General features: G+C 37.7%; 1 protein-coding gene across 2 annotated transcripts in view; it reads right to left on the bottom strand.

Moving 5' to 3' along the window:
• Positions 1 to 15,363, bottom strand: part of BZW2 (basic leucine zipper and W2 domains 2) — a 56,287-nt gene that overhangs the window by 17,256 nt on the left and 23,668 nt on the right. Inside the window, exons 1-5 of one of the 2 annotated variants that reach the window (XM_059844135.1) lie at positions 12,443 to 12,581; positions 12,037 to 12,116; positions 11,282 to 11,385; positions 8,155 to 8,220; positions 2,109 to 2,244 (exon numbers count right to left, since the gene is read on the bottom strand). In XM_059844135.1, coding sequence (XP_059700118.1) covers positions 2,109 to 2,244; positions 8,155 to 8,220; positions 11,282 to 11,344 — 265 coding nt within the window. In that variant the 5' untranslated portion in view covers positions 11,345 to 11,385; positions 12,037 to 12,116; positions 12,443 to 12,581. Of the gene's footprint in view, positions 1 to 2,108; positions 2,245 to 8,154; positions 8,221 to 11,281; positions 11,386 to 12,036; positions 12,117 to 12,442; positions 12,620 to 15,363 lie in introns of those variants that run through there. The other variant, XM_059844125.1, reaches the window with a different exon arrangement.

Below are 15,363 nucleotides of genomic sequence, written 5' to 3'. Positions count from 1 at the left end.
CAGAAGTGAACTAACTCCTTGTTTTGCTTTCCGTGTGTGTGCAACTTTTGCTTTACCCACTAAACTTTATCTCAACCCATGAGTTTTCCAGATTTTACCCCTCCCATTCTCTCCTTGATCCTGCTGGTGTGGGAGTGAGCAAGCAGCTGTGTAGGGCTTGACTGCTGGCTGGGATTACACCACGACAGGGGGAGGCTGTTCTAGGGCTTCACTACCCACATATTTTCAAACTTACTTCTCATTTACAGCCCAAATTTATCACTGGCTTGTTCCTATACTCTGTGCACATGCTGTCACTCTTTTCCTTTAAATAGCTCTTCTCTTTTCGTTTGCTTTGTTCTTTTCCCCCCTTATTTGCAGTAAGTAATTTCAGTCATTTATTGACTAACCCCATTGGCTGCTCTTTGCATTTGCATTACTTTGCCAGCATAGGGGACAAGAAAGGTACACTTAACTCTGGCAAGATTCCACCACCACCTAGATCTTTCTCTGTCTCTACTACAAGTATGTCAGTAATCCACAAGAGAATATCTTGTTTTCCATCTATATATAGCAGTAAAAGTAGTGACAGCACTGAAATAAGGTAATCTAAAAATAAATTAGCAATTCGCTCTCAAACTTGACAGATGTCCTGTCCACACAATCTACCCTTATCTCACTTTCAGCCATTTCTTAGCCAATGTTACAAGTTCCATGCTGATCAACAAGTCCATGAGCTCACCTGTTTCCTCATGTATTTTAACCTCACCTGCCTGCAGCATTGTTTTTTTGTAAATCAAAGAAATCTTTGAGTTTATTCTTGTATGATCTGGTTTGCCTTGCTTTGATCCTCATTTTTAAACTATCTTTGGATCTTCAATTATTCTTTCATAAAATATCTACCCCAGGATACTGACCGAACAATCTTTCCTCAAATGCTGTCATGGATGCATTTTTAGTATATATACACCAAGAACTAAAAGTATATGTAAGCTCTGACAAAAGCTTAGGGCTCCTAGAAACGTAAGGCACATAATGCAAATAAGAATTATATTCTTAAAATGCTAAATTTAAAATATAACAATTTCCATGATTTTTAAAAATTTGGGTTTTCCAATGCCTCTTGTCTTCCCATAACTAGGAAGACTTTCATTTAAACGCATTGCAGACAATCATCCTAAAAACATCAATTAGTGCTTTTGTTTGAGATTTTTCCCAGTTTAATTCTGATTTCAAGAGCCATGAGTGATGACAGAGCAAAGCTGCAGCTGTGGCTTTTCTTTCTGCAGCATTTAGAAAACTAATGTAATGTTTTTTGTCTCATGCTGCAAATGAGACCATCAAGTTAGAATAATTTTTTTTTAAATGAAAATTAGAATACATTTTGGCTAATACATAACTCTTTATTATAACCAAAAAAAAGTCATGAAAACTGTTCAACACTACCAGTACATTTGCAATTCTGCCTGGTAGTCAAAACTGTCAGAGAAAGAAATCATTGAGCAAGCAGTTGTAAAATCAGGACTCCAAGGTACATGCTATAAATATATAACAAAATCCTTAAATAAAGTAATCTCAAAAAGGCATTGCACCCTAAGACTGAAAGAACTCATTTACTCATTATATAATGAACACAAATTAATGAGAAAGTTTATCAGTCACTGATCACTACTACTATGAAGGCAAAGTGAGGGACTGATTTTTCTTCTGCAATATCCCTTTGGCTTACATGGGATCTGTCTCACTTCTCATTCACAAGATATTAGCAACACTTGAAGAAATGCCAGATCTATCTCAGGAACAGATATTATACTTCACAACTTTACAGTACCACAATAATACATAAATTCTACAACTGCGCTTACACAAGTATGACTTCCAAAAAACCATAAATCCTCTGAGGTTTGCTTTTGTTTTGTGGCTTTTTTCTGTCTGTTTGGCCTCTTAACAAGATTTCACAAAATATGTTGGGCCCTGCTGTCTGTATATGCTTCCGCTTTAAAATTCTGCTTCTGTTGTACATTCACAAGTTTCCAACTTCCATTTTATTGCAACACATATAATACATTGCAATAAAATACATCTCCTATAAAAAAAGCTAAGATAAGAAAACAGATATGGAAAATTACCTTCTTTGACTATATTGTCAGTGAAGAGGCTTGTTAAAATTGTAGCAGGAAGAGTCCCATTGGCTAACAGGATGCCAGAAAGCATTGCCAGTTTTGTCTGCTCTGTCTCAGTAAAGGCTTTAAGAAACAACAGGAGCTGTGGGCCAGACAAGAAAAAAAGAAGCATTTATTTGAGGCACAGGTAGACAACAGGCAGTAATTAATATTAACAGCTATATTTCTTATTTCTTGAGAAGTCTCAATACAAATTACAGCAATCACATCAAATTCTACCCAGAAGCATGACAGTGTCATTTCACTGATCCCTTGTAATTTCACTTTCTCTAAGAACACAAGACTGTACCTGAAGGGAGCCTACAAAAAAGATCTAGAGAGACTATTTACAAGAGCATGTACTGACAGGAGAAGGGGGGATGGCTTCAAACTGAAAGAAAGCTGGTTTAGATTAGACATTACAAAGAAATCTTTACTGTGAGGGTGGCAAGGCTTTGGGATAGGTTGCCAGAGAAGTTGTAGATGCCCCATCCCCGGCAGTGTTCAATGCCAGGTTGGACAGAGCTCTGAGCAACCTGGTCTAGTAAAACATGTCCCTGTCCACAGCAGTTTGGCCAATCTAGTCTGGAGCTAGATGGTCTTTAAGGGCCAAAACCATTCCATGATTCTTTAAGGTCCAGCCTAAGCCATTCTATGATTCTGTGAAGAACAAGGCCTTAGTCAGGAATAAAACACCTCTCTTCTCCAAATATATGAATGCATGTGTAAAGACAAAACTACTTGCCACAGGCTTGAGACACACAGAAATTACAGGATCACAGACAGGAGCCTGCCTATTCACATCTTCACACTTCCAGCTAAGCCACACAGAGTTACAATTTGTTTTCTAGCTTTCAAAAACTATTGCTCATGGAAACAATAAAAGGATGGGAAAATTTCCTGGTTTTCTTTTAGGGAAGGGAACACAGCACAATTACAACAGATTTTTTTACTGGCTAAAATAAGAAATATATTTCAAGTTCAGACACTACTGATAAAGCTGACAAAGGACAGACAGGAACACAGGCTGATTTAAGACCTTGCCATTCCCAGTACTAATTACAAGAGAAAACAAATAGCTTGAAGAAAAATTACAAATCTCATCATCTTGGAAGATCTGGACTATATATACACCTTTTAATTCTAAAACTGGCAATTAAGTCTATTTTTAAAATCTTAATTTCATATGTTACAATTACTGACTTGAGAGTACATTGATGAAGCACATTATGCCTTTTTTCCTTTATATCAGAAAAAAAGCCATGCAGAATCAGATTTTGTCAATGGCATTACTGTTAACAATAGTGTTTTCTTAATGTGTTGTTAGTGACCACTATATGGGTGATGGGAAAAAAAGAGGTGAGACAATAAAGGACAGCTTCATTCAATGCAAAAAGCTGCTGATTCCATCAGATGCTAGCTTGCAAACTTACCATTGCGACATAAGAAGAAGGGGGGGAGAAAAAGTACTGCAGATACAATTTTCTGCAGTTAAAAAGAATGATCTTTTTTCTTCAAAAAAAAGAACAAATGGCATCCCTCCAAAAGGATGTCCGGACCTTCTGTTGTCAGGACACCCTTTTTTCTTTTCTACATGAGCAACAAATGCAACTACAGCAAAACTGTTTTGATAGAAAATTCTCACCAGGTTTCCACATTAGGGTATTTCTTAATGATCAGATTCTACCCATATAAAGGGACACAATATGACACATGTCCATGTCCTTGTTTGTTACTATGGACAGTGAGAGATCATCTCTGAGATATCCAAGCAGTTTATCAACAAATGTAAAACTTTCTGAATGCAGTGATGTTTTAAAAATTCAGGTAACTTACAAAGTTATTAAATCTCATGCAGTGTTTTATGAATAGTTCTGCTCTGCATCAGTGAACAAAACTGAAAAAACCCCTCATTCATACGGTTGTACTTACGTAATAACATCAGCTTTAAATTACAGCTTACACAGGACTAAATGACTCAGCCACAGACAAATCACTGGGAATTTTTATTTTTTTCAGTGGGCTACAGCCAAATGACTGCAACACACACTTTTTGCTTAAAAGAACAATTATGAATCTACCAAATCTCAAGGTGTAATTTTATTTCAGCAAACTGTGGCTCAACTACAAAATGCATGAAAATTTGGGATGCAGAAGAATGGAGTTACTATTTCTAAATATATGACTGAGAAACAAATGGAGTGCTGTACTGCCAAATGCAGCAACTAACTGGTGTGTACAATGGTGTAGGCAAAGGAACTCCAGGGCCACATTTAATGGAAAACAGAACATTCTTACAGAATTTCAATATAATCCTAGTGTAAACTGGAAGCCTGTGGATTTAAAGCTTTCTTTATACAAGCTTTATCAATAACACTGTACTACAATGAGATCTGCATAAGAAAAAATAAAAACAGAATTAGACCCCTTTCCTGGAAGTACTGAGACTGTTAATAAAGAGGAAACAGTTTCAGATTTCTGTGTACTCCACTTAAATCTTTTTTCTTTTGTTTATAAATTAATCTAAATAACCAATATTGGTTATTCTAAATAACCAATAGATGAGGATTTTGATTAGAAAGTGGTCACACTGACCACTTTAACGTAACAGACTTCTGAGCTCCAACCTCCATCCTTTTATCAGTAATGTGTAGACCATGAACAGTTACACCCATTGATGTAAAATTCTGTTTTAAACAGAACCTTTATCTTCTACACATCCTTTGCTACTTAAAGTATTGTTGGTGCTACTTGCCTAATTTTTATTTTACTAATAGTTTTCAAAAGCAGCTCAAACCTAGACTTGTCCTTTTCTGCTGCTTAAGGATACTATTCCATACTTCCCGGCAGTTGTGAAACATAATTTAGGGGGACACTGGGTGATAGAAAAACCCAAATCTTTCATAAACCCATTTTAAAAACCATAAAACAGAACCTAAATTTCAGTTCAAAGTTGTTACTTCAGATTTTTATTGCTGGTAATTTAAGCACTCTTCTTTTAGCATCACAATTACAAACCTCAGTATGGAAGTTACAAAACATCCAAGACACTTCAGAATAGTTCCCAGCCACCCACAGAACATTCTCCAAGCTAATGCTTCCCTGCTGTTAGCCAAGCATAGACATTACTGCTTTCATTAGATACAAACTGATTCTAGGCATAAAAAGGGCAGCTCTGGCTCATTAGTTTGTATTTCTGTGATATCTATAAGAACTCCCAACTACATAAACAGAAATTCAGAATACCTAATAAGCACAAGAGCAGGCCTCATGTGATGTTCCATGTTGTTTTTGTCTTTAAAGAAAAAGTCTTTTAAGTACAATTTCTGGGCATAGAAGATGCGCACAAGTAAACATATTCATGCAACATTAAAAAGCACACAAGAAAAACAAGTGCTTCTGATCACCTCTTGTGATCCAGAAATCTTAAATGGTGAAAATTAAGGAACTTTACCCATACAGGGAGCACGATTTCTTTTTATGTCTTCATTATCTGAACTGGTCTGCTGCTGACAGTTTGTCACATCTGCAGACAGCACTGAATCGTCAGTAATGGAGAAGGCAGCCAATATAGCAACAGATATCTGCTGACTGAGTCTTGCCTTTTATTTGGCTGACTTAAAGCATTTCTGCTTACTCCCTATTCAATATCAGAATGTTGTTCTCTTATTTCCTAATTCCAAGCTTAATTTACAGTTCTTTCATTAGGAAACTAGGAACACAAATAGGGGACGTCACAACATATCCCAGCACTTCAGACACCCTCTTATGACTCAGTTATATTTACCACTGTTAAAGCAAAAAAAAAAAAATCTGTACTTTATCCCAATTCTGATATAAAAAAGTTTATATAGAAAATTGCCTAAACATGCAAACATACTAAATAGACAGATAATAACTGGATTCTTCATCCAAGGAAATACCTACGTACAGAAAGAAGAACACAAGTTTGGAACTCAGAATTTTACTGAAACTATTGCAAAATTTCATGGGCCTATACCAGTACATTGGGCCATGCTCCTATGAACTTAAGGTGCCTACAGCAAGTGAGCAATGCATCTAAACATCGTCTGTTGAAATTGCTTGCACAAAATAATTTAGATTTAAAACTTTGGATATATGGTTTGCTGATGCCATTAGAAAAATGAGTAACTGGCAATTTTGGTGTCACAGAGTTAAGAAATAAAACAACTGAAAGCTAGAAGCAGACAAAAAGGAGAAGGATGGTAGAAAATAATGTCCTAATGAGAAAGTTGTGTTCTAGAAGACATATAGCAAATACTTGTGCAAATACTGCGATCTAAGATAATCTATCTTGAAAGAAAAGTCCCTCTGACAACATCTGCTTCTTTAGCGTGAAACTGCTGGCATTGCCTTGGTTTTTTTGGCATGCCTTTTTCTATGAGAAGAGCTAATTTTCCCCCAAGCACACTATCTGCCCAGTGAGTCTGCCAGAAACATCACTTTCATTGCTGGGACAATGACCCACAAAAAAAATGTCAACAAGTCACTCTCTTACATATCAAACCACTGACTAACTGTAGCCATCTTTGGTCTAGCAGAAACACCTTTTGGAAATGCAAATGTATCTATCTTCTGGACCACCATGGGCAGCTACTCCTGTACAAAGTATGTACACCATGCAGGGATTAAAGGAATAAGTGGTTAAAAACCCTATGGCCTCATAAATGAGAAAACAGCCATTTTGTGGAGTCACACAAGCAGGGGGAGGGAGAAGGTAAGCAAAAGGCACCTACAAGTAGTCCTCAAGGGTTTTAAGGGCAATGGCAGTGGAAGTGCCATAGTCTCATCTTGTCACTAAGAGTGCAGAGTGAATTTTTGGAAGCTTAAGAGGATGTAAAGCCAAGCAAGTTACAGAAATGAGCGGAGGCGGCTTGAATTGGCATTTGCTTAATATGCTGAGCACTCTCTGAAACTTGAATGCTGTGAGTCAGCGCTTCTCATGTCAATGATTACAGTAATTAACAGCAGGAACATTAGATTTGTGTGGGGATAGAGGTAAATTTAGGTCTTTAGAATGATGTACTGAGTAATCAGCATCAGTTGATAGGCATGCTGGCCACAAGTGTAAAAATAATTTCCTGTATGAGCAAGAATATATAAATCAAAGCCAAATTAATTCAGGCAAAAGAAGTGCTGGTGAGGTACCAAGCTCCAAATCTGCCCTCATGTGACCCTTGCAGCAACCTTTCTAATGTTTAAATAATATGGAAACACATTTTTATGTTTAACAAACATGATATTTTAGTCAGGGGACAGGTTTTGCCACTACTAGCATGCCTGTTAAGTTACAGAACAGTACTGTTCTTATTACTTATTCAGGACATTAGAAAAAGATATTTACAGCTGTTACTAGGAACTCAAAATAGACAAAATAAATCTGTATGGTTTTTTTCAAGCATTTTTACACTGACTTTTGCTGTCTCCTTAGAATTCAGGATCACAAAACAAAACAGTATCCACAAATAGCCACTACAGTCTAACAGGCAAATCCTGAGCATTCTGCCACTGGTGAGGACTTTCTCTTACACATCTGTGGCCTCAAATACAAAAAACTTGTGGTTAGGATTCATTCCACAGTGCAGGAATGGTTTAATACTCATACACCAAGAGACATTCTGCATAGCAGATTGTTATTTATTTTTTGGAAAAAAACAGAGATGTTCTATTTGCAGGATGGTAATACCACTTCTCACTAAGAGGTACACCCCAAAATGTATCAAACTTTTGCACAAAAAAGTCAGAATAAGCAAGTGAGTTTGGTCACAGCAACCAAAGGAATCATTAATTCAGAAATATACTACATCAAGTGCTTCCTGCAGTATTTCCACAGAGCTGAATTTGCAGAGTAAAGCTGCCTCCTGTAGATTCCATCTTCTTTTCCAGTAGAGCTAAATAAAACACCTAGCAGCATCATATTTGTACATATACAATTATATTAGAAATACAGTAAAAATATTTTCATTCTAGTATAGACTGCCACCAACATTACCTTTTTGATTTCATCTTCAAATGCTTTCTCCAGATATTTGTATCTCCTGATAAGTTTATTGAAGACCTAGAGATAAACACAGATTAACTTAAAAAGTGTAACAATTACAACCATCTTTCTTTACAAAAAAAAGTGAAAGGAAATAAGCAGCTTGCAGAATAATTTCTCTAGTGTTGTCTGCCACATGGAGAGCACAAAACACCCTTCTCTCAATTCTGTGATTCTTGCTTCATAAAACAATGCTTGAATGGGAGAATTTATTACAGTTTGAATCTTACAATATTTTTCAAAATTTTTTTCCTTCTCTGCTTTTCACCCTATCCATAGATAAAAGCAAGGGAGAGGAGGAGAACAAGGGTAATGCACCCTTCCCCCAGTAATGCAGCTCTAGGGAAGCTCTCAGCTGTAGGCTGATGGAGTAAGGGTGCTGGGCATCTTCAAAAGATGCAATATCTTGGTAAATCAACTAACACAAATGTTTACAAGAAAACACTCTACTGTCAGAGAAAGGAAGAACATTTGCCAAAGCTTCTAAACCAATTATGTTATTGGAACCACTTGTTCTCCAGTTTTGACCATTTGTTTCCCATCATGAAACCAGAAGCAGCACAGGTGCAGAGTTCATTCAAGGTGAAGAAGGAAGAGATAAGAAATGAAATCATCACTCGCACTGCTGTATGAAGGCACAAAGCATATGAGTCGCTGTCACAGGTAAAAAGGTTTATGTGGGGAACAAATGACATTATTGCCACACTGGATGGGGAAGGAAGGAAAATTAGCTTTAGAAAGCTTCAATTCACTTTCCATAATATAAAATACATCCAAACATTTTATCTGGTAGTATTTTGGCTCAGAAAAAGTGGAAAATCAAGTGTGCCCATGCTGAGAAGTAGAGACACACAGAATCCTAATGAAATAAGATAAAAAAGTAAGATTCTTGTTAATATTTCCAAACAAAATTCTGCATATTTTTTGAGTCTCTGTAAATGACAGAAGCATGACTTCATACGCAAATAATCTGCTAAAATATCAATACTAACTTCAGTCTTTTGACTTGAAGACTCTTCACTTTCAATCGTTTCCATAACTAAATCCACAAAAAAACCAGCCACGCTACTTGGGAGACAGTAAAAAATTACCTTCTAGGTATCTACTAGATAAAACTATTTTAGACTAACTCCACATTTTCATAATACAGTAAGAGCTCTATTTTTCATTATGCATGAAAAAATGGCAAGGTCAATAAAAGGACACAACTCTTCAGGCATTAATTATAAAATGCTGATTTATTTTGATGGCTTTTGGTTTGAAGTGCAGACAATCCATTGAAAATTCCAGTCCTTCAAATCCTGAGGTGAAGCCTTCCTTTTCATTTTTCAATATGCAATCTTTCACTTTAAATTTCTCCTTAGAGGACTGGCACTGCCAAATTTTGTTCAAAAGATTGTTAAAATATTAAAATTCAAGAAGACAGAATCAATGCATTTACTGATAACAGAGATTTTCCTGAAGCAGAATACCCTGTTTTCCACAGAGGATAAAGCTGACGTGTAAGAAATACTGACTCCCTTTCCAAAAATAAGTATATTTCACTAATTTAGATTATTAAAGATGTTTTTTAAAGGAGCTTTCTGCTATTAAGCAAACTTTTTTTACCAATGCAGATTTTGATCTCTTTAAATCAACTATGCACCTTTCCAGGAACTTATCACCCTAAACACCTTACCAGGGACAGCAGCTTTTATTCTTTTATCCACTGTCTCCAACATTCCAATAATACCCAGTGATTTAAAAAGATAAATACATACTTAATTAACAATAAGAATTTTGACATATGGGAGTTGCAAGGGTATTACATTTTTATGCAATCCTGCTGGTATCCAGAATTGCATGGTGGCTTTGAACTTTCCATAGAATTCTTACTGTAATTTCTCATATAATTACTACCTTCCATTAAGGAGTTATGCAAAGTTAGCTTCTATTCAAGAATATTTTAGGGTTCACTGGCTTTTTGTATAAATTTCACATAGGCCTATTTATGCAAGCCTTATTCCTGCAGGAAGAAATTATACATTGCATATGTAGGAGAAATGAAAGCTCTTGGAATATATGCCCAACTCCTAACAAGTTATGTAACTAAAGGTTGGAGGCAGGAGCTTTGTATTTTCTGTCATTCACGTACTTCATAGAATTGTTTAGGTTGGAAAAAACCTTTAAGACCACAGAGTCCAACTGTTAACCCAGCAGTGCCAAGTGCCACTAAACCATGGCCCTAAGCAACCATGTCTACAGATCTCTTAAAGTATCTCTGAGACTGGTGACTTCACCATTTCCCTAGGCAGTCTAATACCATGTTTGACAACTCTTTCAGTGAATAAATTCTTCCTAATATTCATCTAAACCTCACCTGGCACAACTTGAGGCCATCTCCTCTCATCCTGTCACTTGTTACATGGGAGAAGAGACTGACTCCCATGTGGCTACAGCCTCCTTTCAGGGAATTGTAGAGAGTGATAAGGTTTCCCCCGAGCCTCCTTTCCTCCAGGCTAAACACCCCCAGTTCCCTCAGCTGCTCTTCAGAGGGCTTGTGGTCCAGACCTTCTGCAGCTCCACTGCCCTTCTCTGGACATTCTCCAGCACCTCAATGTATTTCTTGTAGTGAGGGCCCCAAAACTGAACAAGGGATTTGAGGTGTGGCCTCACCAGTGCTGAGTACAGGGAGATGTACACTGCCCTGATCCTGCTGGCCACACCATTGCTTACAAAAGCTGAATTTCTGATACAGTGCATGTGTTTCTTTAAATATGGTCATATAACTATTTCAGTCTGCACACAGAAAAGGTCAACAAAATCAGTAAGGGTGGTGTCTAGAAATAGACTCAGCCAATGGTAGACTGTGATAAGAAAGACTGCTTTTTGTAAAGCAAGCATTGCCATCTGTGATCAGATTATCTCAAACATCCTATTTTCTTACCTAAAATGTCTATGTTGGGGCAGATTAATGATTAACAGGATTTTCAATTGGTCTCTAGCTAGCCTAGTGCAGCCGAGACAGTCTGCAGATGTTCCACTATAATCCCTTTTGACACATAAATGGAAAACAGTAATCAGCTATGCCTTTGCTGACCTGAGCATAATTTCGGATGGCATCATGATCTTCATCTGCAAAAAATACACAGTGGTTGGTCATCTTGGTCTTGTCATTGTCATCTATGCGTGTTCCTCCAGGAGCTGTAAAAAAGAAGAAAAAAAAAGGCAAGGAATTATTTCTTACTTTAAAAAACGTACGATTTAATAAGTCTAGTAAGTCTTAGGTTAGTATCACTGAGGCAAAAGGCCACAGTAACAGTTAGCAGGGGAGAGGGAGAAACTGAGACAGACCAAACTTTGCTAAGATGTGCTGGCATCTGACAGAAGGAACACCTGGCTCAGGACTGAATGATTCAGCTCACCCTAAGGAATCTCAGCTGGTCTTGAGAACACTGAGAGTGATTAAACAACTATGGGCTGGAGCACAACCCTTACACATTATTTTAATTCTTACTTTAAACACCACAATAATGTAAATCCTTCCCAAAGAGAAAAGTATTAACACTGTATTAGCAATCTGAGTACTTGGAATATCCTGCTAACCCCTCTAATGCTTACCGAGCTCATGTAAACATTCAAAACATTGGCTTATTTTGTTGACAGTTTTTTTCCTAGGTATTTCCACTAGCTGTTTCCTGCATTACCTCAAATCTTACAAAAACATCTTTTCTTCTTACACACCAAAGAGCAGGAAGCAGGAGTCAAAGCAATGTGACCAGTAAAAGGAGATAACTTACTCAAAATAAAGAGGAAAGTGAAAAGTATGTTTTTGCCAGAAGCTGGCACTGATACCTGGTAGAAAAGTCCCATGAACATCCACAAAGCACACCTCATTATCCTTCACTTCTCTGAGCTACCTTTTGTTGCACCACCTACAAAGCAAGATTTGCAGCAGCTCTTAACCTGGAGTGCACCTTTTCATGCTAATAAATCCTTCTGTTTCCCCTAGTTAGCATCTCTCATTCTCTTTGCTGTTGCAATTATCTGCTGGTTTAGCTCAGACTGAAGGCTTCTCAGAGCAGTATCCAGAAAGTACTGAGGTATTACTGCACGACAAACAACAAGCAGTGCTATGATATGAGATGCAAGCAATGGAATTGTAATACAGGCTATAATTTCCACTGTATGAAGAGAGCATCTCAAAAGAAGCAAGCAAGGCTGATCATCAAAATTCTCTGTCAGATAATCTGCGGGTTACCTAACATGCTGCCAGCTACCAAAATATCAAAGAGTGTGTCAGCATAGCGGCGGTAATCAAGTCGTGAGCCTGCTGCATCCAGAAACTTGGCTATAGCCTCCAAGTCATTCCCAGCTTCATTGAGGCCTTGGACAATCGTATCCCTGAAGACTGTGGGTTCAAATTTCTCCTTTTCATCTGAAACAGAGAGAAAAAACGAGAAGGAGAGAGAGAGAGAGAGAGAGTCAGTTTTAAAACTTGTTAAAATCCTGTATCAATCAGCAATTGAAAGGACCACGGCACCAAAAATACTCTTCTCATTCTGGTCAACACACCAGAAGTTAGTTTGTATCATTTCTGGAAACTCTGTAATGTTTACCCTTGCTTCCCCTCTCCTCCTCATCTCCCAACACCAAAACACCCATAAACATATGGGAATATATAAATAGAGGAAAAGCAATGATTGTTTTCAAACTTCATACTCTTCTCTTGCTCTCAGAGCAGAATAAAGGGAATGCCACTCTATAAGTACATAATCTCAGTGTATGAACATTTCACTTTTCATCTCTTGCTATTTCTCTTTTAATAACCATGGTCACATAACTAAAATGTTTTCAAAAAGATTCTTCAGGAAAAATAGGAGATTGAGTTATTAATAAAACTAGTTTTTAAATAAACATTTAAGGCAACACAATACAACCAAGAATTTATATTTTATATTCATATAGCTAACCAGCACTAGGAACACAGCACTCACATTGCATTTTCCACAGCTGTCCCTCGTTGAATTCAATTAAGGCACTGCCTGACCCCCAGACAAAGTCCCTGTGTCAAGGTCATTAGTTACAACAGAAACAACTGCAACCTCCAGATAATTCTTACGTAGATTTACCCATATCTCCTGCTGCCTTTTTGTCCACGCAGTTAACAGCTTAACTGTGGCCACTTGAAGCTTCTTACGAAAACTTGCCCTGCCTTTATATACAGGTACAAATTAAATCCTGTTACTGTTAAAATAACTTTGAACTTCAGAAACAAAATTGCAAGCTGTTCTCTGCACTCATACCCAGGGTTGTTATCACCTGCTGACACAAACACTGATACAAGTTCTTGAAAAACTGGAAAATATCCAGAGGATCAATACACAGATTTTTACTTACTAAAATAATTGAGGATTGGTTAAATTTCTGTCTAAACATATGCTAACGCAGTCTGAAATATGCCAGCTGCAACTCTTGCAGGCTTTTTGTGAGAAGCTCTAGCCTTTATGCATCCTCTGGCTGCAGGCTTCTGTTCCATGCTACTCATAGTGCAGCTTTTCATCACAGGCCTTAAACAAGAGACCTTGCTTTTTAACAGACTCTCTTCCCTAATTTCTTCCTTCCTGCCACAGTACTTTCATGGCAGTTGAATAACTATTTCAAAGACAATTCCTACTTTTGATAGCTTTTTTTTTTTCTCATATAGAAAAATTCTCTCTCCTCTGCTGCATCTACCTGGGGAGCACTCATTCTAGTACCTTCAGTACCTCACTTGCATATTCTCCTCCACTTCCAATGCATCCCCTTCTTCCACAGCAATTATACCTGGAAGGTATAAAGCAGTCCCTTTCACTCAGTGTCCCAGACCACTGGGAAGCTCAGGGGATCAGTCCACTTGTCCTTTCAAGGAGCCTGGCAGCACACAGCCAGCTGCAGTTCAAGGACTGTCTCTCAAGCACTAAGCACTGAAGTAGGATCCCCTTTTTTCTCAAAAATCCCCTGATATGCTGAGCTTTTCATGACTGAGTCTACTACCCATCTCCACATGGACTGCTTCTCCATCCCCCAAATCTGACCTCCTCAGACCAAAAGTGAGACAACTCCATGCACACCCATATACATATGCTCAAGCAACCATCTGCTCCCAACTCTGGCTCCCCTCAAGTGGCACACACAAACAAGGCCAACCTAGATTCTCCACCACCACGATCTCACACAAACAAGGCCAACCTAGATTCTCCACCACCACGATCTCACCACCCAATACACTCACTATTCAATAACGCCCCTTCAAATGCAAATGACTTCTTCTCAGGCTTTTACTTCACACCAGATCTTGGAGATGTTCAGGCTCTCAGCCATGTTATCTTGACTTAAGCTGTGATGAAAACCTGGAGTCTGTGTTTTGGAGAACCACCTCTCCTATCTGCAAGGCACGGCCATCAGGGACAAACCAGGAGGTAGAGAGAATTGAAGTACATGCCTTTGCTCCAAGGAAAAATGCCCACAGAGAAGCATACTACTGGAATCCCATCCAAGCCACCAGACCTGTTACCAAACACTCAGTTGCAGCTCTCCTCCAACTTGAAGTACAAAAACCAACCCAAACCAAAGAACAAAGCAGCCAATCAACCAAGATGCAAACCAGTCTTTTACTGAAATAAGTACTTCAGTATGTGTACTTCAGGCAGTTTTACTTGTACACAAGAAATACAATTCCACCCATAAACAAGCATCTGAGTGCAATTATTCTCTTTTGGACTGCCAAAAAAGTACGTATTATTTGAAGAATTAAAAAAATTTAAAAATGCTTGATGACACATCAACCAGCAACAAGACAGACCTTTATTTTAAGAGCTGAAAAAAAATATCCTGTTTTACTTTTTCAAATGTATTTTACCTAAAAATTCAAGATGTTCTTATCTAAACTAGAAGGTATTATATGCTTGGTATCATGGGTACACAGTGCTCAGTACAAACACAAACACCATGATTAATATTTCTTAGCTGTTTTAAATAGATTCTTCCCCTGCCCCAGAAGTCTTCCTCTCATCTGTAGTACCTTATTATTTTCTTGTCTATCACAATCTAAAAATTTACATAGGAACAGGAGGTGAATTCATTGCATGAAAAACGTTTTATAATTTTATTGAAACATTTTCCTACCAAGCTAATGTACTG

The sequence above is a fragment of the Haemorhous mexicanus genome, chromosome 1, assembly GCF_027477595.1.
Source record: "Haemorhous mexicanus isolate bHaeMex1 chromosome 1, bHaeMex1.pri, whole genome shotgun sequence".
NCBI lineage: Eukaryota > Metazoa > Chordata > Aves > Passeriformes > Fringillidae > Haemorhous > Haemorhous mexicanus.
This window is presented reverse-complemented; position numbering and strand designations above follow the sequence as displayed.